The sequence below is a fragment of the Histoplasma capsulatum genome, genomic scaffold, assembly GCF_000149585.1.
Source record: "Histoplasma capsulatum NAm1 scaffold_2 genomic scaffold, whole genome shotgun sequence".
Classification (NCBI taxonomy): domain Eukaryota; kingdom Fungi; phylum Ascomycota; class Eurotiomycetes; order Onygenales; family Ajellomycetaceae; genus Histoplasma; species Histoplasma mississippiense.
Window position 1 is genome coordinate 1,319,207 of NW_001813981.1, and position 20,653 is coordinate 1,339,859.

Sequence of the window (20,653 nt, forward strand, 5' to 3'; positions counted from 1 at the left end):
ATGTTTCAGCACTTTTCGCTCTCCCCGCTGCAAACGCCAAAACCGAGAATTACCAGTAGGGAACACCGTGCTGGCGCCCCTGCACCCCTGCATCCCTTTCCCTAAAAATAAAATGAGAATGGGTACACTCACTGAAAATACGACGCCTCATGCCATGTCTTGGCGTCTACCAACAAACAGAGCCTATCAAACTCGTGACATCTTGCCACAGAATTTGTGAAGTATATCGGTATAATCATAGATGAAATAAAGGGTAACCGAGGGGAAGGGGACGGGAAGGAAGGAAGGGGAGGGAACAGCGAAAATAAAACTCGGTATCACAATTCTTCATATGTCACCCCTTTCCCTGACTTTCTAGTCCTCCTTCTAGCTCCCCACCCATACAGCGCCTCGTTCTTAGGCACCAAACTCTTTGCGATTAGCTCACGGTGCTTCGCCGTGGCTGTAGCGGCTGCGGTATCCGCTGGAGTCCCATTTTTCACATCAGTCATCCCAGCCGCCCCACTGTTAATCTTAGCCCTCATAGCCGCTGCGTCGGGAATTTCATAACCCAACTGAGTCATGGCAGGCGTGCCGTCATCGTCTGGGAATCCCGAGCCATCTTGGTCACCAATACCGCCATGCGGGAAATCTGCAGTTGTACGGGACATTTCCAGCCGAGATTCTAACAACTGCAGCGCTTCTGTTTTATCCGCCTTGTTCGCGAAGAGAGAAGAGGAGAAACTGGGAGCGTTTCTGTCGGCCTTCGGAGTCGCTGGGCTGTCGAAGCCGAGCCCCTCAACGACGCTGCCGTGGCCATCTTCGTTCATGGTGTCGATGGAGCTAGCTCGGGAAATGCGGGTGTCGCCTGGCACGGCGGCGCCTAGAGAAATTGAAGAGTGTGAATTGGCGCGGCCGAGGAGCTGCTTTCTGCGCTTGCGCTGCTGGCGTTGTACACTGCCACCACCACCATCTCTATCCTCTAGGCTGGATGGTTTGGAAGAAGCTGCCCGACGCTTTTGTCTTAGGAATTCGTTGAGGGCGATGTCAAGGGTTGTTTTGGGATCAAGGTTGTTATTGCTATTATTAACTTTACCATCCTTATTATTAGATACTTCTGCTGATGGGTGCTTTGATCGGGCGGATGAGATGGGGACGGTGGGGACAGGTGTTTCGTTGCGCTTCGAAGGGGAGGGGGAGCGGCTAGCTGCTTTACGTGGCGAATTTGATGAGAGCTCTTGCAGGGCGCCGGCTGGGACACTTGGTTCTTGCGATACTGGGGATTTTTCCCCTTCTTCTTTAAGGCGGGTGGAAATATTAAGTTGTTCTGGGATGCCTGGGTTAGGGTCTGTTGGTAACTCATTTTCTAATGGAGCCTTGCGCTTCTTGAGTTCGTCTCGCTTTACTGTGTCCAGTTGAATAAGTTGGGCTGAAGCTCTAGTGTTCTGAGGTGGTCTATGCTCTATTATATATGGTGTGAAAGGTTTTCTCTCCCCAGTCTGAACTGAAATCCATAGCCAATCCGCAATGACAGCTGGGATATTCCATTCTGCGATGTGTCGTAGTTTTTCTTGGTTCGGGTTCCCGTTGTTGCAAATGAGTACTGATGCTTTAGGTGTAAGAAACTCATCGTAAGTGGCCCCTAATAACAAGTTAGTCTCAAACAGTCACCAATTGACATAGACGTTTAACGTTACCCATCACTTTGACGAGCTTTGAAAGATGTAAAAGGTCAATGCCTGAAAACCCAGTCGAGCAAACTCTCAGTCCCTGGAACGCTATTTACAGTCAGAAAAGTGGGTCCAGTGCTTCATCCATCAATGCTTACGAACCTGGTATTGGGAATTTGGGAAAAGGGGTACTTGTAATATGTGCCTCAGGAGGAACGAGGGCATTATTGTGCAAGCACTTCTCGATCCATAAGTCCGTTACAATTTCCGGTTCTATGACTAAGTCATCAATGGACGGAATTTCGGAGCGTGGTAAATTATGCGGCACGAGGATGTATGTTGCGTGCCCATTCATTGGGACCTCACTTGCAAGAGCACTCAAGGACGAAACGATTCGTGCATCACGAGAGAGCAGGTGAGTCTCTAAAATTCGAGTCTACTTGAATGTTAGTTCTAGAGAAGCCTGTGACTACCTGCATTGCTTACTTGACTTGAAGAGAACCCTTTTATAAAAAATATAGCACCAAACCAGAATCCGCGGCGAGTTATATCAAGCTCCTGCGACTTTTGCATGGGTATCTCGGTCGTGGCAGGGTGAGTTCTCTCAGTTATGGTCGTTTCACTAGCGAAAGACTTTGGTTCTTGAATCGCAGCTGGGGTATCAGCTATTTGTCCACTCGGCTCGGTTTTTAAGTTAATGGTCGATCCTGACGCCTTTGTAGCATCTCCTACAATATCTGTCCAGATATCTTCATTCTGGCCTCCTAATTTCATGCTTGCAACCCTCCGAATTTTCCGAGTCCGTTGAGGATTGGTTGTGACCGCCTTAGGTTTCACGGTAACCACTGGAGCGGATCTATTCCATGCGCCAATTCCCTGCTCCTCGTCCGGGAGCAAAGGGTCGTAGAGGCTCTCATCAAGAGCCATCCCCCGCTCAAGGCTGTCTTGAAGCCATTTCAGACTCACAACTGTTATTTTCCATAGGGTTGCATATTTATATTTTTGGCCGTATCCGGATCGTGCAATCAGATGGGTAACGCTCTTTGTAAGATCCCTCCGAAATTCCGCTCCATTCTCGGTGATCAACTTTTGTAGGGAGTTTCTGTGATTCACTTTTTGTGGTCAGACTGTTCAGTATATATGTAAAAGGCCAAAACATAGCATCGCTTACTGTCGTCAAATCCGGTCAGACATATAGATAAGCCAGCAAATGTGGGAAATCGATATTGCTCTTCCAGCTGCTGAAGGTTGGTATCGCCCCCGAGCACCCAGGATGACCGAACGGCTTCTACCCATTCTGCTTTTAAAACCTTTATATCAGTCCGCTCCTTGGCCACATATCTATATTTCGGTGTATTAAGCTCTCCGACGATTAAGTGCGTGACATCTGAGGTGAGGTCGAATTTATGGACAGCTCCCATTTGGGTGGCCACCGCCGCTATCTCTTCCTAGATAGAGACGAAATATCAACAACTGGAGTGAATCGACACACGAGGTTGGAGATCAGGATACTACCCGGTACTCTGGCAATATCGACGTACAGCAAAGAATCACCCCCGCGAGAGGGTGTTCCTTGTCTAATATGTATGAGCTTCTGTATGGGTATTAGTGGAGGAATGGATCACTTTACCTGGTACGACATTCCCCTCCATGCTTCATAATTGACTCCGATCCCACTTGCCCATAACCCCAGCTAAATTCGTAACTTATAGGTTGGGCTTTCCAGGTAATAGTACCGCGCTGGCGCATTAATGGTTCGTCTTAATGTAACTATCCCCTACGTTGTTGTCCATGATTGCTATAAACCCGATAACAAAACGCGAACCAAGCTGAAGAGCACCGGTCATATGACATTTCCTGCCCTAAAACGCTTCAACCTTGGAAGTCCCGTACATTGTCACGTGGAACCTCAATTGGCATTCTTCGCGTCTTCGACCCGCGATGACCGAAAGAGTAAATAATAGCACCTACAGTATATGGAGATGTTGCTGACACTTACAGCCACCAACGTTATAGACAACCTTTTTCAGTTATTCTCGGGATAAATTGGTTTATCTGGATGTTGCTAACATCTGTTTATGTCCCGTTTCGCTCTGTTGGCCAGAGGTTCGACTGCAATCGTTACTCCGTCCTTCATCCGACTGGCTCCACGGTGGCCGTACTCCCTTTCGTCCCACCGAGTGCGAAAGTTTACGATGTTTAATCAAGCAGTTCGCAATCACACAGCTCCCGCAAGACCTCTTTTGCCAAAGGCTGCTCCTCTAAACAGAGCTACCCCGGTTTCTTCCAGTCAGCAGGCTGGGTTCAAACGAAAGTTGGATGCTGTCCAGTCCACTCCATCGGACACTCCGTTAGCGGTACTTCATAGCAACGTGTACTTCGATGAGAACGATTTCGACGACGATATAGACCTAGACGAGCCTACCAGCTTTTCGTCAAACCTTGTTCAATCACAATCGTTCGCTTCTTCACGTCTTCAACCCCCGGAACTCCCTCCTCCCCTCGAGCAGCCAGCACCGCCAAGTGATAATGTTGCTCCTCCAAGTACCATTCCGCTTCCGTGGTCATCTTCGCCTCCTGCAAATTTACTTCCTCCAGCAAAGCGGCGTGCTTTACCATCGCAGGTAGATGCAATAAAGTCTGAAACCGAGCGTGGACCCCGAATCAAACCGGAACCAAAAACTGTTCCCCGTACTCCAGCTTCTAATAAAAGATCATCCCTACCGTGGGATAAGACTATGAGCACAGTGAAGGAGCAGCAGAAGGAGTTACGAAAACAACAAAAGACACGTATTAGCTCCGAAAAAAACTCAACTCACGTTGGCACAAGGGCACCAAAAGTCGCATCTATTTTTCTTAGTGAAGAACAGAAAAGAGTAGTGGAAGCTATCGTTAAGGATGGCAAGAGTATATTTTTTACAGGTTCAGCTGGTACTGGCAAATCCGTTCTCATGAGAGAAATCATCAAAAAATTGCGAGAAAAATATAAAAAAGAACCTGACCGTATTGCTGTCACCGCTTCAACTGGGCTTGCTGCGTGTAACATTGAAGGCGTTACACTTCATAGTTTTGCTGGGATAGGATTAGGAAAGGGACCTGTAGCGGACCTGGTTAAAAAGGTTAGTTGGAAGTTAGGCCCGTCCCTTTTTCAGACTCGTCATTAATTGCCCTCCTAGGTCAAGCAAAACCAGAAAAATAGGACCCGATGGTTGAGGACTAAGGTTCTTATCATTGATGAAATTTCGATGGTTGACGGTGATTTGTTTGACAAACTTGAAGAGATTGCTCGCAAGATCAGGAATAACGGCCGCCCATTCGGAGGCATTCAGTTGGTCGTTACGGGTGACTTCTTTCAATTACCCCCCGTGCCAGATTCAACCCAAGTTGCGAAGTTTGCTTTTTCAGCTTCCACTTGGAACACCACCATCCAGCACACAATTCTTTTGACCCACGTTTTTCGGCAAAAAGATCCTAAATTCGCTGGTATGCTGAATGAGATGAGATTGGGGAAATTGAGCCCAGAGACAATTGCGGCCTTCAAACAGTTATCTCGCCCCCTGAATTTCCACGATGCACTTGAAGCAACGGAACTGTATGTTTTATCCCAATATCACATGTTGTACATTATTTAACTAATTCTTGCGGCTTAGATTTCCCACCCGATCAGAGGTTGAAAACGCGAACTCTGCGAGAATGGCCAGGCTCTCTGGTGAGACAATGGTGTTCACGGCCGTCGACGGCGGAACGATGCAAAACGAAGCGCAGCGTTCACAACTCCTTGCCGACTGTGTCGCACCCACAATTCAGCTCAAAAAGGGAGCTCAGGTGATGCTTATAAAGAACATGGATGAATCCCTTGTCAACGGGTCATTGGGGAAAGTGGTTGCCTTCATGGATGAAGCTAGGTTTGATTATTACACTAAAAACGATGAAGATTTTGCGGGTGATCCGAGCCATGATGACCGCAAATCTCAGGCAATCAACAAGGTGAGATCTTATGAGAATAAAATCGGGACTGTCAGCACCAATGGCAAATGGCCGGTTGTTTGCTTTGTCCAACCAGATGGAACGGAGAGACACCTCCTTTGCCAGCCAGAGACATGGAAAATTGAACTGCCCAATGGTGAAGTGAGAGCGCAACGAACGCAGGTTCCGCTTATACTTGCATGGGCGCTCTCCATTCATAAGGCACAAGGTCAGACTTTACAGCGAGTTAAAGTTGACCTTGGACGGGTTTTCGAGAAGGGACAAGCTTATGTTGCTCTTAGTCGTGCGACATCTCAGGCTGGCTTGCAGGTTTCGCGCTTTGACCCACGTCGAGTTATGGTTCACCCAAAAGTCTTAGAATTTTATTCGAATTTATCCACCATACATAACATTAAGGACGCGGCCAATTCCAAAGCGAATATCCTTGTGGATGGAAATAACAGCGCCAATGTCGACACCAGCACCCGTACCAACGCAGATATCGACACCAATGCCAAACCAGGCAAGGACCAATCTAAGATTGCCAAGCGGCTTTCTACGGATTTCTCGGATGATTTCGACGACGATGTGCTCGAGCACGTATATGCATGATACACATTTTTTACGCCAGTCTTTTATGGGGGAAAGTTTGGCCACATCAGAGCATTGTTAATCGCTTATAGATATATTAATTCCTCAAGACGAGCTGTCACCATATTTCTTGTCTGACGAAGCAAATAGCTCGTCCATTGGGGGGGGATATATGATGAGTTTTAGATGGCAGATGTGTTCTTCCTGATTGCTCCTAGGAGGAAATCAATATATATGTAAAAGAGTCATTCCATTTTTCTTCTTAGTTTTGTTGGCACCTCTGTTGGCACCTATATTGTAACCTCCATAGACATATAATTCACTCAAAGTAGCTAGATAGCAACAACAATAATATGATAGGCAACTGGGGCGAAAGAGGTGGTATAGAGGGTACGAATCACCCCAATCCAACCCAATCCCTCCAACACAATGTTAGTCTTTCTGAATCTATCTGAATTGCCTGTTTTATATCTGTAAGTAGCTGTGAACATCTATTAAGCATGACTATAGACATCGATGCTTGTGTCTCTTAGGGCATGAATCAAATTGAATGCAAACCTACAGCTTTCTAATAGTTAAATATTTGTTGTTCTCAAGCCATTTCCCCCCAAAAGCCAATCACTATGTCCTTCTACGCGTCCCCCAAGCTCAGGTCACGGCCATGAAGGGCCATTTTACTAGCACTTTACACCACCACCGTGGAGTATGCACGAGCTGTTTCCGGTCGGAGGAATTTGGGCCAATTCAGAAGCGAGTGGTCTCCGCAGGCCATACGGCCTGCGGCAAATCTTTCTCTTTGCCATCCAGAGCGTTAAAATCGAACTTGTGGAGGCAGAAACTCGTCTTCTCCTCTTCAAGAACTTCATAGTGACCTCACTGCTGTATGGCCATGCGAGACTGAGAAGGCAACTATCTCTCGGTCGGCCAAAATGATTGACTCCAATGTCGCGGGAAAATGTTGTTCCGGCTTGCGCTCATAGCATATATATATAATCTCAAGCAGAACAGTAGAGTCCATTGACCAAAAGACAAACCATTCCAGTTACCATTGCAAGGTCCACCAGGGTTTCACACAACACATCTCCTTACAGCAGGGCATTGTCAGTATCAAGCAAGCACAATACATATGACGGAGACCCACACTGCTCGAGATGCTCCCTCAAATCATCATGCTGAATCCGGCCAACTGATAACACCCAGCATTGCTAGCACTGTCAAACCGCGCAAAGCCCTTCTAAACCGTTTCATCACCCTATCGAATGCGGAAGTTGAAGAGGAGGATATGAGGGCAGAATTGCAATATACCCAAAAAAGGGGGATCTTATATACTGAGTTAGATAGTCAGAAGAAGGAAATCCAGAGGCTTGTAGCTTCTCATTGTGGGTTCGCATGCCCCGACCCGGTACAAGTTCCAAAAATGGTCGAGCAAGTCAACAACAAGCTTATGTGGCTACACGGAAGCTTCAACGTGTGTATCCCTGTACATATCAACAACTCTGGACAATCGCTCCCTGAAAAAATGGCATTCAGGGTGCCTTTGCCGTAAAAGATTGGTGAAGAAGAATTCCCTGGCAATGCGGAGGAGAAGATACGATCCGAGGCTGCAACATACATCTGGATCAATGAGAACTGTCCGGATTTACCAATTCCAAAGCTACGAGGGTTTGGAGTACCTGGTGGTCTCAGTGTGAGTACATGCAATTCTTCAGCTATCTGATAATTTGCTAATATCTACTGAGCGAGCAGTTCTTTGATCCAAAATTTATTCCACTCTGTCAAAGGATCAAGTCCTTTGTCTGGCGCTTCTTCTGTCGTCTGTTTGAGAGTCCAGGATTCTGCGAATACATTCCACAGAAAAGAACTACCTTTTTGAACCACGGCTATATTCTGATTGATTGGGTTGAAAGTGAGAACGCACAAATGCTCTCAAGCGCATTTACCCTGCCACATACAGAAGCACAGACCCAGAATCTTTATCGAAGTATGGCGAGAGTTATGATCTCTCTCACTAAGGTTACACAGCCTCGGATCGGCTCTTGGACGATTGATAATGACGGCTGAATCAGCCTATCCAATCGCCCCATGCTCTGTCATCTCCACCAACTGGAGAACTGGGCTATCCCATCCGGTATCGCGCGGAATATGACCTACACAAGTTCTGATAGCTTCTATCTTGATTTACTTGCAAGTCATGATAATCGTCTCCAATATCAAAGAAATGCTGCCTATAGCGAAGAAGATGCACGTACACAAGCTAAGGATCTAGTGCTAATGAGAGCATCACTCCATAAATTTACTGATCGGTATCTCCACAATGGTCCATTCATCATGCAATTGACAGATATGCATGCCAGCAATATCTTCATTGACAAGGACTGGAACATCAAACACATCATTGATCTTGAATGGGCGTGCTCTCTGCCTCTGGGGGACCTGTTGCCTCCCTTTTGGCTAACAGGAATGGGTGTGGATCAAATCAAAGGCCCAGAGTATGAACGGTTTAGAGCAAGCTACGAGAAATTTACGGAAATATTCGAACAAGAGGAGACGGGCATACCGCTACATCACAACGGAAATCTCTACTCTCGGGCCATGGCCATGAGGACTGCTCTAGAGGATGGTCGATACTGGTACTTGAATGCGCTGCAGACCCCAAAGGGTTTGTTCAATCTTTTCAGGACGCATCTTGAGCCGTTTTATGATAAGGTGCCTAAAGAGTCCCTGTGCGCGGCTGAATCTCCATTTTGGACACCTGGAATGACTTCATTTGTGAATTTGAAGCTGAAAGAGTTTACTCAATACCGCCAAGAGGTCCGTGATATCTTCAATAGTGGAAAGAGTGGACGACCATATTATTAGACAAGATACCCATTTGTTTTAGCATGGATTCTCCTCGGTATCTTCCTTGTCGCATTATCTCCTTCTATCTTGTGCGTGACGACCACTGCTGCTCAACTGTTGAGCTGCTTGAGGGTTTTGGGTTACAGCAGAAATCAGTGTCTCAGCATTCCTTTCTGACTCTGATGCAAATTGTGCACCATGTTCCAAGGCAGATAGTGTTCTTTCCCTTGCCGCCTCAACGCTGCCTTTGTTTGAAATATTGCTCGTCGTATTGCTCGTAGGAGAACCGCGGGTGGCAGTAGTGCTACCAGCAGAGTATTGCCTGCGGGATGGGCCCTGCGCGGTGTCTCCAACAGTGCTCGTTGCTCGGCTTGAGGTATTTGGGCTCCATCGACTGATTTCCTGCTGCTGACCTGGTTGGCGGTCCTCTGGCGCGAGGCCGCGCTTTGTTAAGCGCTGGCTTGGGAGTCACCGGACGTGCGGCCATATCGGCTCGGGTGGAGGTTGGCATGATGGTTTACTACCTTGCAGTTGGCTGATATTTGCTTAGACGTGTAAGCTCAACACATATTGTCCATACCTCTGGTTTTGTTTAAGGCACACTTGCATATAACACGATTGTGTCTTGCTCTTTGGAAATTATATCGATGCTGACGATGAACAACGCGTTTAATACTGCAAGGCGGGCTAGGGTAGTGAACTGGGCTCGACGCGAGACTTGCCATGCTGGCCGGCGGTTTGTCAGTAAGGGCCGTCATGCAGCGTTGTACGTGGCAAACGCGACATGGGGGCTCGCGCTCGCACGAAATCAGTCCACCACCCTGTTCCTAACTGATCCCAGTTTTCAGACCTTTGGTTGTGCTGAAGACGGTACGGACTGCCCAACGCATTGTGACCAACCGAGATTTTTCCTTTGTCACATTAGTCAAGCTCTAAAAGTGTAGACTGGTGTATGGGCTACCTTTAACCCGAACCTGGAATGCCTGTGTCCAAATTGGGAAATTATGTTGTCGACTGCGAGTGGTACTAGACAACCATTGCACGCAACAAAAAATTCCCTATTTTGGTAAGATGCACACAACAACCTCATATTTTAAACCTCACTGACATTCTTCACTTTTTGCTAGCTTCTGTAAAGCCTCTGTAACACACACATGAAATCAGAAACAGCTTTGTTGCATGTCAGAAGACTTTTATTAGACGCGGCGAAGCGAAGTCTCTAAGAATCATACAAAGCTCTGAGGGAAGTTGCTTCATTTTGTCTGAAATGATTGGATGTCATTGTATTCCAAAATGACTTAAAGTCTCAATGATTTTATTGATGTAAAGGAGATTTTTGCATCTCTGATTGATCTAAAATCCTGAAAATCCCCACTTTTATTGACAACAGTGGAGACTTGATTTTGACACTATTTCACAATTGACTTGGATACCCCATATTCTGAGCCCTAAATTATCTGCCTACCTACAAATCTACCGCTCGATATCTAATCAATCCCTATGAGAATAAGCATCACCATGTAGCTACCCACCTACCTATCAATGCTAGCTTACTAGCTGCTATCTGCTTGCCTACCTGCCTATCTCTCTACTGACCTGCTTGAATGAATGATATCCACTGATGATATCTGCGATGATATATCGATGATGATATCTGTGATGATATTGTTCAATAGCAACATAATGAATAATACGACTTCGCACTTTCGCTCCGCCCTGCCCAGCTGCATGTGTCATGAATCTCCTGCTATAGAGTGTTGCGCCTGAGCTTTCCAACCCTTTGAAGAAGTTAAAGATGTCTTCATCCCCTGGGATTCAGAGGTTCGTTTGCCCACCCCTTGAAGGGGCCTGATAGGGGCACCCCCCATAGTATAAAATAGTGATGTATTCTGAAAAACTTGATAATGATTCATGTGTAACTATTCTGAAAATATTCTGAAGAGGTTACAATGATAGCAAAGTGAATCCATGGTTATTCAAAACCACCAATTTCCAATACTTCACTATTCAGTATTCACCCATCAATTACTTTTGACTCCTTACTTGGGTATCGATAACAGGTCACGTGGGAGGCTTCAATTTTAGGCAAAAGAGCGCTCTCTCCACCAGCGCGACGCCATCTCTGAAGTAACTAGAGGGGACGAACCACCCAATCCAATCCCTCCAACACAATCTTTCAACCTTAAACCACACGCCAAAGCATAGCTACAGGATCTCTACAACAAATACTTATTTGTTCTTATACGTGATCTGTGTGGCACTATGCGAAAATCCCAATTCTGACTTTCGATTCTTCTTTTGCCGCGCTAATTTCATTATGGCAGCGGACTTTGTGGGATATACCGTTCTGGTTACGCTCAAGTCACCACCAGACTCACAGGTTCAAGGGGTGGTTGCTGATGTTGCGGGACAGCGACTAACGCTTCAACATGGTTAGCTGCATTCTCTCACATTATGTGATATGTGCCTATGCTGACGCAGATATAGCAACGCTACTATGGAGTGGGCAGCATATTCCGCTGTACCATATTGACGCTCCAGGCATCGCAGATCTAGAATTGTCTTCCCACCAAATACCGAACCCTCCCGCAGCCGCCAACTACGGAACTACAGCCCATACGTCCTTCCATAATGGTAGCACGCTGCCTCCTTCACAACGCCCGTCGCAACTTCCGCAACGCAGGCAGGAAAATGCGGTTGAGACCGTGTCGCTAGAATCCCGGCCTCAAGCGTTTGTTGACCCCGCGATACTAAGTTTCCAAAAACCCTCTAAAAATTCGTCAATTTCGACCACGAACATACATTTAAATACTGGCAAACGAGACGCCACTTCTCCAGTTATGATTGCTGATTCGGAGTCTTCCGCCCGCTCTGGCGCAAAGTCTATGGTTTCCACTGCCATAACTCCAACTGGCCCAAAACATGCGGAGGTAGATGATGCAACAGCAACACTCAGCGAGCCATTTAACAACCTGAGTTTCAACGAAGGATCGACGGAGGATCAGGGTACACAAGTGGAACAGGCGGAGTCGAGTATTCCAGAAGGCCGTAAGGGTGCAGGGCCTCTGGAAGCGCCGCTCAAGTATACCGGAAAACGTAGTCGAAGGGGCGGAAGGAACAAGATGAATAAAGACGCAGCTGTGCAATCTTCCGGCGTTGACGCAATAACGGAAAACCCTACTGCCACGACAGGTTCGTCGAGATCCCCTGTTCCAGGGAAGGGTTGGCGTAAGACTGCGTTTGTTGAACCAGCCCGCAATCCGTCTCCACAAAAGCTCAATAATGGGCGAGCCAGGCGGTCTAAAGTAAGGAGCAAGAAATCATTTGCTGAGGACCCGAGTGGATGGGCAACGGAGGACGCAACGGACATTCAGGAGATGGGAGATTTCGATTTCGCCAGTAATCTATCAAAGTTCGATAAGCGTCGTGTTTTCGACGAGATTCGCAATGATGATACTACCACTGGCGAAGAACGATTGGTCAGTTTCAACAGGAGAGTTCAAAGACCAGGGACGAACGATGGCAGAAATTTACACTACACGGAGAATGTCCTTGATGACACTCCATCGAACGATAAATGGAATAGTGAAGCAGGGGAAACGGACGACGATGAAGCCAGCGAAGAGCGTTTCAGTAGCGGAAAAAATTCCGCGAGAGCTAGGTCGAGAGTATGCGTATCTGCCCGTGCACAATCTCGAAAAGGGAGTATGATTCTCGGATCGACTCTTGTATCTTCTCAGATCAGCTCCTTATCTCGTGGCCAAATGACAGGTTCTCGTACCGAAAGTCCGCAACCACACAAGAGTTCGCCTTTAATAGGATCGGGCTCGTCATCAACTGGTTCTTTGCTGCTGGCAGCAACAAAACGGCCATGCCCCTGTGTCGGTCCACTCCAAATGATTGAGATAGAGCAGTTGGCCATTACGGAACTTGGTTTGGGAGAAGACATTATTACGGAAAACGCTGGACGAGGCATTGCTGAGGCTGCAGTGTTTCAAGTCTCCAAACTTGCGATTTCATCCACCATATTAGTTTTAGCTGGGAATCACCGAACTGGCAGTCGTGCTATATGTGCCGCTCGACATTTCCGTAATCGGGGATATCGAGTAACGCTTTGTGTCCTTGGCTTGGATCGGGAAGACGAGTTCATGGATGGTGTACGGAAACAGATCGACATCTTCAAAAAGGTTACCGGAAGAGTCATGAAATGGGAAGAAATATCAACGCGATTGACCTCTGGTGATTACGTTCCCGACCTTGTAATAGATGCCTTATTTGGTGTTCATATTGCTTTTGATGACCTACGAACTGACGACCAAGCGACTGCCTTTGAAATGATCTCGTGGGCTAATCGCAACAATGTTGAAATTTTGTCCGTGGATGTCCCATCGGGTCTCTCTGCTGTATCAGGTAAGATATTTTATAGTTGTTACATCTTAACAGCTCTCTAATCTGACAAACTAACCCTTTTCCTTTGCTTCAGGCGAAGCAACGCTCGTTCAAGGTTCTCGATTGAGTGTCAATTCAAAATTCATCGTTTGCCTTGCAGCACCCAAAACCGGGCTTGTTCATGCGCTTGGGTCCGGCGAAGGACTAGCCTGGAACATCACAGTTGCAGATATTGGTATCAGCCAAGTTGTATGGAAGAAATATGGTAGTCGACGGCGACATGGTGTTGACTTTGGGAATCAATGGATCGTCCCCCTCCGATTCCAAACGCCAACGCCCTGAATATTCTCCCTTTCCAAGGAAAAGCAACCTTAAAAATCGGCTGTTTCATGTGTATTATTTTCTTATGCCAATTGCGACCAATGGAGTCGCGATAAGGCCTTCTTCTTTGTCGCTGTGTACTATCCGAAGAAAAAGCAATTCTTTTCCTACAGCGTCCATTTATTGATACCATCTTTGTATCCCCTAGGCATCGGGTTGAGAAAGGTTTAGGGAAAGGCTTACTTTTCAATCGGGTGTAATTATTAAATTAACGTTTCCCAGCCACTTCTTTGCTCCATAAGCAACGCCGACTACTTAAATATACTCAATATCTGCCGTCCTCGCCCTCATTTATAAGTAGGAAACACTTTACATACAGCGTTGCTTTGATTTCAAGAAAAGTTTCCCGAAGAGGATTAGCGTACGAAAGCTTAAACGCCCGCTGATGTAATTCCATTTCAGCCTGCAACTCAAGCGCCGACAAGTTTCTGCGACAGCAAGACATGCGATAGCTGTCGGCAGTAGGTCGATCATTAAGCATGGGAAAAGGTACGTAGCAGGCCTTTATTTCTCAAAATACATTCCGTGATACTGATGAAGTTATCTTGCAGGAACTGATAAGCTCTACGTATGATTGAATTCAGCCTGGCAGCAGAAACGCAGGATTGCTTCAACACTAACAGATGTTAAATATAAATAGATTACCCATTCAGAATGGGCATCCGAAGATGCATACTCCGCCAGCGCCGGTTCCGGGGTTCGATCGAAAGCGGGAACCGTACATTCTTCTTTTAAACGTCTCCCATTCAACTTCTGCTCACTCTCCCTACAGCCTTTCTCACATCCCGTTTGCACACTCTCCGGTACTCTATTCGACCTCACGAATATAATTCCTTGGATTAAGAAACATGGCACAAATCCCGTCGACGGCACCCCTCTCAGAAGCTCTGACCTAATTAAACTGAATTTTGCGAAAAATGACGAAGGCGAATATGTTGACCCCGTCACGTATAAAGCATTTACGGATAATACGCATATTGTGGCTTTGAAACCATCAGGAAACGTTTTTGCGTGGGATACGTTAGACAAACTAAATGTCAAGGCAAAAATGTGGAGGGATTTGGTGACGGATGAAGAGTTTGGACGGAAGGATATCATCACGCTACAGGATCCGCAGAATATCCAGTCTCGAGATCTTAGTTCTTTTAAATTTCTAATAGATGGGGAAAGCGGTTTATCAGATGAACAGTTGCGGGAACAAAGAAGTACCGTGAACATGAATGCTATGGGGAGCTCGGCGAGGATTTTGAAGGCAAAAGAGGCTGTATCGAAAGCACGCGCGGAACGCGAACAAAAAGCACACGCTACCGCTCTTGAAAAATCGAAAGAGAAGGATACCACAGTTTTGGGCAAAAATAGTTCCACGAAAGCCTCAATGAATCAAAACAAGAAACCAACGCCATACAACGCCGCAAAACATACAACAGGACTTGCAGCTGCTTCCTTTACCAGCACTGGTATCACCCCTCACACATCTGCTGACCTTGCTCTGCTCACCGATGAACAATACATGCTGCATCGGGGCCGTGTTAATATCAAGGGATACGCGCGCATTAGTACAACGATGGGGGATCTCAACCTTGAACTCCATACAGAACATGCACCCAAGGCTGTTTGGAGCTTTATTCAGTTAGCTAAGAAGGGATATTATAATGATGTCACTTTTCACCGAAACATTAAAGGCTTCATGATTCAAGGTGGTGATCCAACTGGTACTGGCAGAGGTGGTGAAAGTATCTGGGGGAAGAACTTTGAGGATGAGATCGAGGGACCGTTCAAACATGATGCCAGAGGGACGGTGAGCATGGCTAATAAAGGCAAAAATACGAATAGTAGCCAATTGTGGGTACAATATATTCCCTTCATCCAATTTCCCAGCTGTCGATCTCTATGCCTGAACATTTATTTAAAAGAAAAGGTATAAACCAGTGTTAACTCATAAAAACCAGCTTCATTGCCTACCGTGCCCTCCCCCATCTAAATCTCAAGCACACCATATTCGCTCGTCTAATCGACGACCCTTCGCCATCATCTACAACCTTAAACGCCCTCGAAATTTCCCCAGTGGATTCCACCAACAAGCCCATCACGCCTATCCGTATCATCAACGTTACAATCTTTGTCGACCCATTTGAAGAATTCCTAAGCCAGAAACGCGCAGAAGATGAAGCGCAAACAGGCGCTGGCCCTGATCCTTCGAATGGTTCCAGTTCAAGAGACGGCCAAAGCGACGACCAACTAACCTGGACAGGCAAGCGGGTACGAACTGGAGGTGTGGCAAATAGCGCTGCATCCTCTGGTGGAAATATGGGTGTGGGGAGATATCTTAAAGCAGCTACTGCCGCCACCGCCGCCGCTCAAAAAAAGGCGAGTGAAGACGAAATTGCAGAATTTATCGACGAGGAGCCCGATCTTGAACATGCGAGAAAGAAATTCAAAGCTGCGAATGGAGGCGGTGGGTTCGGTAATTTCGATAGTTGGTGAGGCAAATTTCGTTCGTCATTTTTTATTCTATGCGTTCCAGGACATGATGGGACGGCCGGGCCGGCACTTTTTATTTGTCTTGAAATGGATTATTCTCTTCTGTACTTTGTTTACACCAACATCACAGCGGTGTACAACTTTCCACAGGAGGAAAGCTATATGATGGAATTCTTTGGAGGATGGGAATATAGGCGTTTTACAGGAATGTCTGGTTCATATATTCTAGGAAAGGGGATTCAATGGAGTGATATTGAAAAGCAAAACTCTATCCAACCTTCAAACGGTTGAAATAGTAGGCCACTCTATATAGGACTATAATTATCAGGCCAGGACGAATTGAGAGCATCACGAATTGTGAACGGGGAGCGAACACCACTCGAATCCAAAGCTAGATATCCGTGGATATTCTAGGCAAAGCAATTTTGCTCACATTGGAATAAGAAATCAATTACGTTTTACCCAGGACCAATTCCGGCTGTTCAAACTCATTCATCGAATGATCCGCTAAAGGCCAAAAAACTTGCGGAAACTCGTCAACTTGCCTATCATCCAATTTAACAAATCGTTCACCAGAATCGCTTATTAGAATATCCAAAAATACTATGACGGGTTCTTAATAGTTAATCTCTTCACCAGCCTTTTATTAAGAATCTCAGGGGTAGCAGAGGTGATCGTAGAGTGGAATTGTTAAGAAAGTGGGAAGAAACGACATCTAAATTCTACCAAAAGGCATTGGGGATGATATAAATGGGAAAGCATATCATTCAATGGATATAAAGGGGGGATATGACAAGCTCAAAATAAAACAGAACTAGTGAGTGAAAAGCCTCAAGAATTGCTCTCCCAGATTTGTTTAACGTGTGATCAACCCATTCCCAAGAAGTTCTCCTATTTCTTTAATAAGGGGCTCTTCCGCAAGAGCACTCACTTTCTCTTTCTCTTTGACAATCCCCTGAGCTTCCATCACTCTACACAAGTCCAGGACTTCCCCATCAATAGGAGCAAGATGTACAAATAGGCCCAGCGATAATAGATGGCCATGGAGACTCTCAACACTCTCAGTCTCCATCCTGATAGCTTCAAGAACCGACGCGACCAGTTCCACCTGGTCTGCATCCGACAGCCGATCTGGCGCATTGCCCAGTCTCTCGTTGTGGTTAAACGCCGCAAGATTATACATAAAGGATGCGCCAGCTGCGCGAAGACTGACGTGTTGGGCAAGGAGGGAGAACGTGGCAATTTTTATGCATGTCTCGCGAAGGATGCTGTGGAATACTATTTGATCTAGATATAGTGGCGATGTGAAGAGGTTGCAAGCCAGCTGCGTCATCACGAGTTGTTGGCTGTAAGGGTATTTGGACAGATCGCTGGTTCCTCCAAGCAAAGTCAACAAAGAGTGGTGCGCGTCTTCCTCTGCGAAGAAACCACTGACGCGGGGGTCAGAAAATGCAGCGCGAACTAAATCGATTACCGCAAAATGAACGCCTTGCGGGAGGGAAAGGAATTTCGATTTGATGAAGTCTTGGAGCAATGAGAGGTTTGGGAGCGCAGGAACTGCTGGTCCACCGCTATCTCTTGACTTGATGAACTTGACCAAGTCCTGAAGGGAGGGTTCGTCACCTGCTGAGCCGAGTTTTTGGGTCAACTTATCTAGTGGGGGAGTCTTCTTGTAAAGCACGTAGGAGTCAACGGGGCGTTCTAAAGTCGGTAGCCTTAGTCGTCTGTGCGGATGAGGCGGCCAAGCCATGTCAATAAGAAGTCGGACATTTCCACGTAGTTCGCCTTCGTTTGCTCCACTCCATTCGTTTTCCTTCTTCCCTTTTAGAAATGTCATGAAAGTTGGCGTCGCCCTGATACCGTATTTTGCGGAGACATCGAAAGCGCGAGATATATCCACCTTGATAAGAATAGCTTTATTACCGGCTTCTTCGGCAAGTTCGTCGTACACTGGATACATTACTTTGCACGGCGGACATGTTGCAGATGTGAAAAATATCACTGCGCACGAGGAGTTTGCAGAGGCTAGGAGCTCCTCTACTTCTCGACTGGTTGTCACGTTACGAACATATCCTTCCTGGACAGGGTGCGAAGGCTTGGGATACCCAGAAATCGGCCTTGTAGCCCCATTTGCTCCAACGGTGGGAGGTTGGATTGCGGCAACAGGGTGAGGTCTCTCTGGGCCTCGAGTTGCTCCGCGAAGCATACCATCAATATATGGTCTCATCATTTGGCCAAAGGGTGTGCTAAGAAAGGTCTCAGGGAGATTTCTGATATGGTCAGGGATACCCTTTCCAACTAGAAATGTGGCGAGATCATGCGTAAAATTATTACAGTTGCGGAGGAAAAGATCGTAGGACTAGTGTGCATTTCCGATATAAGCGTTCGCCGTGCCTCAGATTGATTCGTGATACATGTAATTCATTTCAGATATTATGGAGGGGCAAAGTTGGGAGCGCACATACGTCTTCCGTGTAAACTGCCGCCAAAGATTCCATGTACTCAACTATCACTTCAATCGGAAGCTGAGAGGTGCCCATGTAGATCCGCTCAATGGGCTCCCCATGATGGGTTGTTCCAGGAGCCGCTTGTTGAATCCCTCTACCGAAGAAGTATTCCACTCCCCCGAATACTAGTGAAGTGTGATAAATCGCATCTATCTGGGTACCAGTGATAGCAAATGAAAGCTATCGAGAGTCATTAGTTGTTGGATATGAGAACTAGAGATGGTGCTCGGGTATACTGACTTGTCGAGCGAGGCCCTGGTGCATTTCTTGTCAGATGATGCTTTAACAACCAATGGTTGGGGGTATAGCCCACCTTGGAGATATCATAAATACACAACACAACGTCCATCTTCTCTCTGGGTAGGGCAATGCGATTGTATCCCGCAGTGCCAGCAGGAGAAGTGGTTTCAGGTGAATAGTAGTGGAGCAGTCCGGGTTTGGGACGATGATGTTTTAATTATATCCAGCGTGAAAGTGCTCAAAAACATTTCAAAAGCAAAGAATGGATATGTCTTCTTCGCATCTATGCAATATTTGAATATCCCAGGCTACCATCTTGCATGCGTCAACGTGCAAGCTCAGGGAATATGAGGGATCACAATTATCAATGCGTCCTGCGCCAAGCCCGACGTCACCACCAGCCGCAAAAAACTCCGGAGCTTGGATGAATATAGCCAACTCCGTCGTCTCCTTAACGCCATATTCCCTGTTGCGATTTTGATATATTGAATATGGTAAGTTATCAACAATTAGTATATTGATATCCTGTGTTATGTTAATTCCTAACTAACTAACCAACCAACCAACAACAACCAACCACCACAGCCACCAAAACGGTCCTCCACGGGTCACAAAGAGAAGCGAACACGTCAGTCTAAACTCGCCAAAGAGAACGGTATAACCGGCGATGAAGAAGCGGAAATCAAAGAAGCGTTCCATCTCTTCTCTACAAAAAGCGACGACTATCCTTCAGAGAAGGAAGGCGTAATTAAAACCCAAGATGTTCGGCACGCGATGATGTATGCCCATTCACGGACACTACCCCACACTTCTCCCATTCAGCCCACCATTATTTATGCAGTGCAATAATAAGCCTTCCTAACTCATAAAAATCAAAATGCACCCAGAGCCCTCGGCATCTCACCCACAGACCAAAAAGAACTAGCCTCCATCCTCTCCGCGGTCGACCCCACCGCCACCGGCTTTGTCCCGTACGAACCATTCCTCTCCGTCTGCGCGCTGAAGCTGCACTCTCGCGATGAAGACGCCATCTTTGCTGAAGTCGAGCATGCGTATAAACTGTTCACGCGCGGGACCGCGGGGCCCATATCTGTGGCGCATTTAAGGAGGGTGGCGAGGGATTTGAAGGAGGATGTCAGTGAGGAGCTGTTGAGGGACATGGTGAGAGAGGCCAACGGCGGGGATGGATTGCATGCCGGTGTCTCGTTGGAGCAGTTTAGGGAGGTCATGGTGAGGGCGGGGGTGTTTTGAGGACGAGATAGGGATCGGGAAGGGGGTTGGCGTTGGGATTCCTTTCCTTGGTTTCTTCCATTTGAACCGTGTATTCTTAAGATTTTCCCCAGCAAAGGCGTTCAGGATGATATCAATGATATTTGGATTGCACAGCAAACATCCATAAATAGGGTAATTAGCAATATATGAATTAGCTGGTAGGTAGGGCATACAAGGACATTGTACAGGACAACTCTACCCACCCTCTGCAAAACCAACATAACCCGTGGGTGTTTCATGCAATGTAAAGTAAGAACTCAACTGGGCACATATCTAGCTGGGAACATCCATTTCACATCCATCCAGCTAGAAATCCTCCCAAAAGTAGGAAAAGAA

At 46.7% G+C, this 20,653-nt stretch overlaps 7 protein-coding genes across 7 annotated transcripts; 5 read left to right on the forward strand and 2 right to left on the reverse strand.

Annotated features, from left to right (window-relative positions):
- Positions 1-317: 317 nt before the first annotated feature.
- HCAG_02486 (predicted protein) lies at positions 318-3,442 on the reverse strand (the record flags this gene model as incomplete). Its single annotated transcript, XM_001542265.1, has 7 exons — positions 318-1,621; positions 1,677-1,757; positions 1,812-2,072; positions 2,174-2,761; positions 2,821-3,097; positions 3,142-3,243; positions 3,431-3,442. 7 exons carry the CDS (start codon positions 3,440-3,442, stop codon positions 318-320), a joined length of 2,625 nt encoding a protein of 874 aa, XP_001542315.1.
- Positions 3,443-3,727: 285 nt separating this feature from the next.
- On the forward strand, positions 3,728-6,227 carry HCAG_02487 (predicted protein; the record flags this gene model as incomplete). Its single annotated transcript, XM_001542266.1, has 3 exons — positions 3,728-4,768; positions 4,826-5,241; positions 5,300-6,227. 3 exons carry the CDS (start codon positions 3,728-3,730, stop codon positions 6,225-6,227), a joined length of 2,385 nt encoding a protein of 794 aa, XP_001542316.1.
- Positions 6,228-6,911: 684 nt separating this feature from the next.
- HCAG_02488 (predicted protein) lies at positions 6,912-9,065 on the forward strand (the record flags this gene model as incomplete). The annotated part of the gene is made up of 5 exons (XM_001542267.1): positions 6,912-7,087; positions 7,416-7,674; positions 7,756-7,893; positions 8,138-8,187; positions 8,273-9,065. 5 exons carry the CDS (start codon positions 6,912-6,914, stop codon positions 9,063-9,065), a joined length of 1,416 nt encoding a protein of 471 aa, XP_001542317.1.
- Positions 9,066-11,364: 2,299 nt separating this feature from the next.
- On the forward strand, positions 11,365-13,778 carry HCAG_02489 (conserved hypothetical protein; the record flags this gene model as incomplete). Its single annotated transcript, XM_001542268.1, has 3 exons — positions 11,365-11,479; positions 11,535-13,457; positions 13,531-13,778. The coding sequence occupies 3 exons, from the start codon at positions 11,365-11,367 to the stop codon at positions 13,776-13,778; spliced, it is 2,286 nt and encodes a 761-aa protein (XP_001542318.1).
- A 518-nt stretch (positions 13,779-14,296) lies between these two features.
- On the forward strand, positions 14,297-16,301 carry HCAG_02490 (conserved hypothetical protein; the record flags this gene model as incomplete). The annotated part of the gene is made up of 4 exons (XM_001542269.1): positions 14,297-14,306; positions 14,471-14,514; positions 14,590-15,659; positions 15,767-16,301. The coding sequence occupies 4 exons, from the start codon at positions 14,297-14,299 to the stop codon at positions 16,299-16,301; spliced, it is 1,659 nt and encodes a 552-aa protein (XP_001542319.1).
- An 853-nt stretch (positions 16,302-17,154) lies between these two features.
- Positions 17,155-19,069, reverse strand: HCAG_02491 (predicted protein; the record flags this gene model as incomplete). Its single annotated transcript, XM_001542270.1, has 3 exons — positions 17,155-18,657; positions 18,764-18,985; positions 19,046-19,069. The coding sequence occupies 3 exons, from the start codon at positions 19,067-19,069 to the stop codon at positions 17,155-17,157; spliced, it is 1,749 nt and encodes a 582-aa protein (XP_001542320.1).
- A 343-nt stretch (positions 19,070-19,412) lies between these two features.
- Positions 19,413-20,296, forward strand: HCAG_02492 (conserved hypothetical protein; the record flags this gene model as incomplete). The annotated part of the gene is made up of 3 exons (XM_001542271.1): positions 19,413-19,487; positions 19,631-19,824; positions 19,933-20,296. 3 exons carry the CDS (start codon positions 19,413-19,415, stop codon positions 20,294-20,296), a joined length of 633 nt encoding a protein of 210 aa, XP_001542321.1.
- Positions 20,297-20,653: the final 357 nt, after the last annotated feature.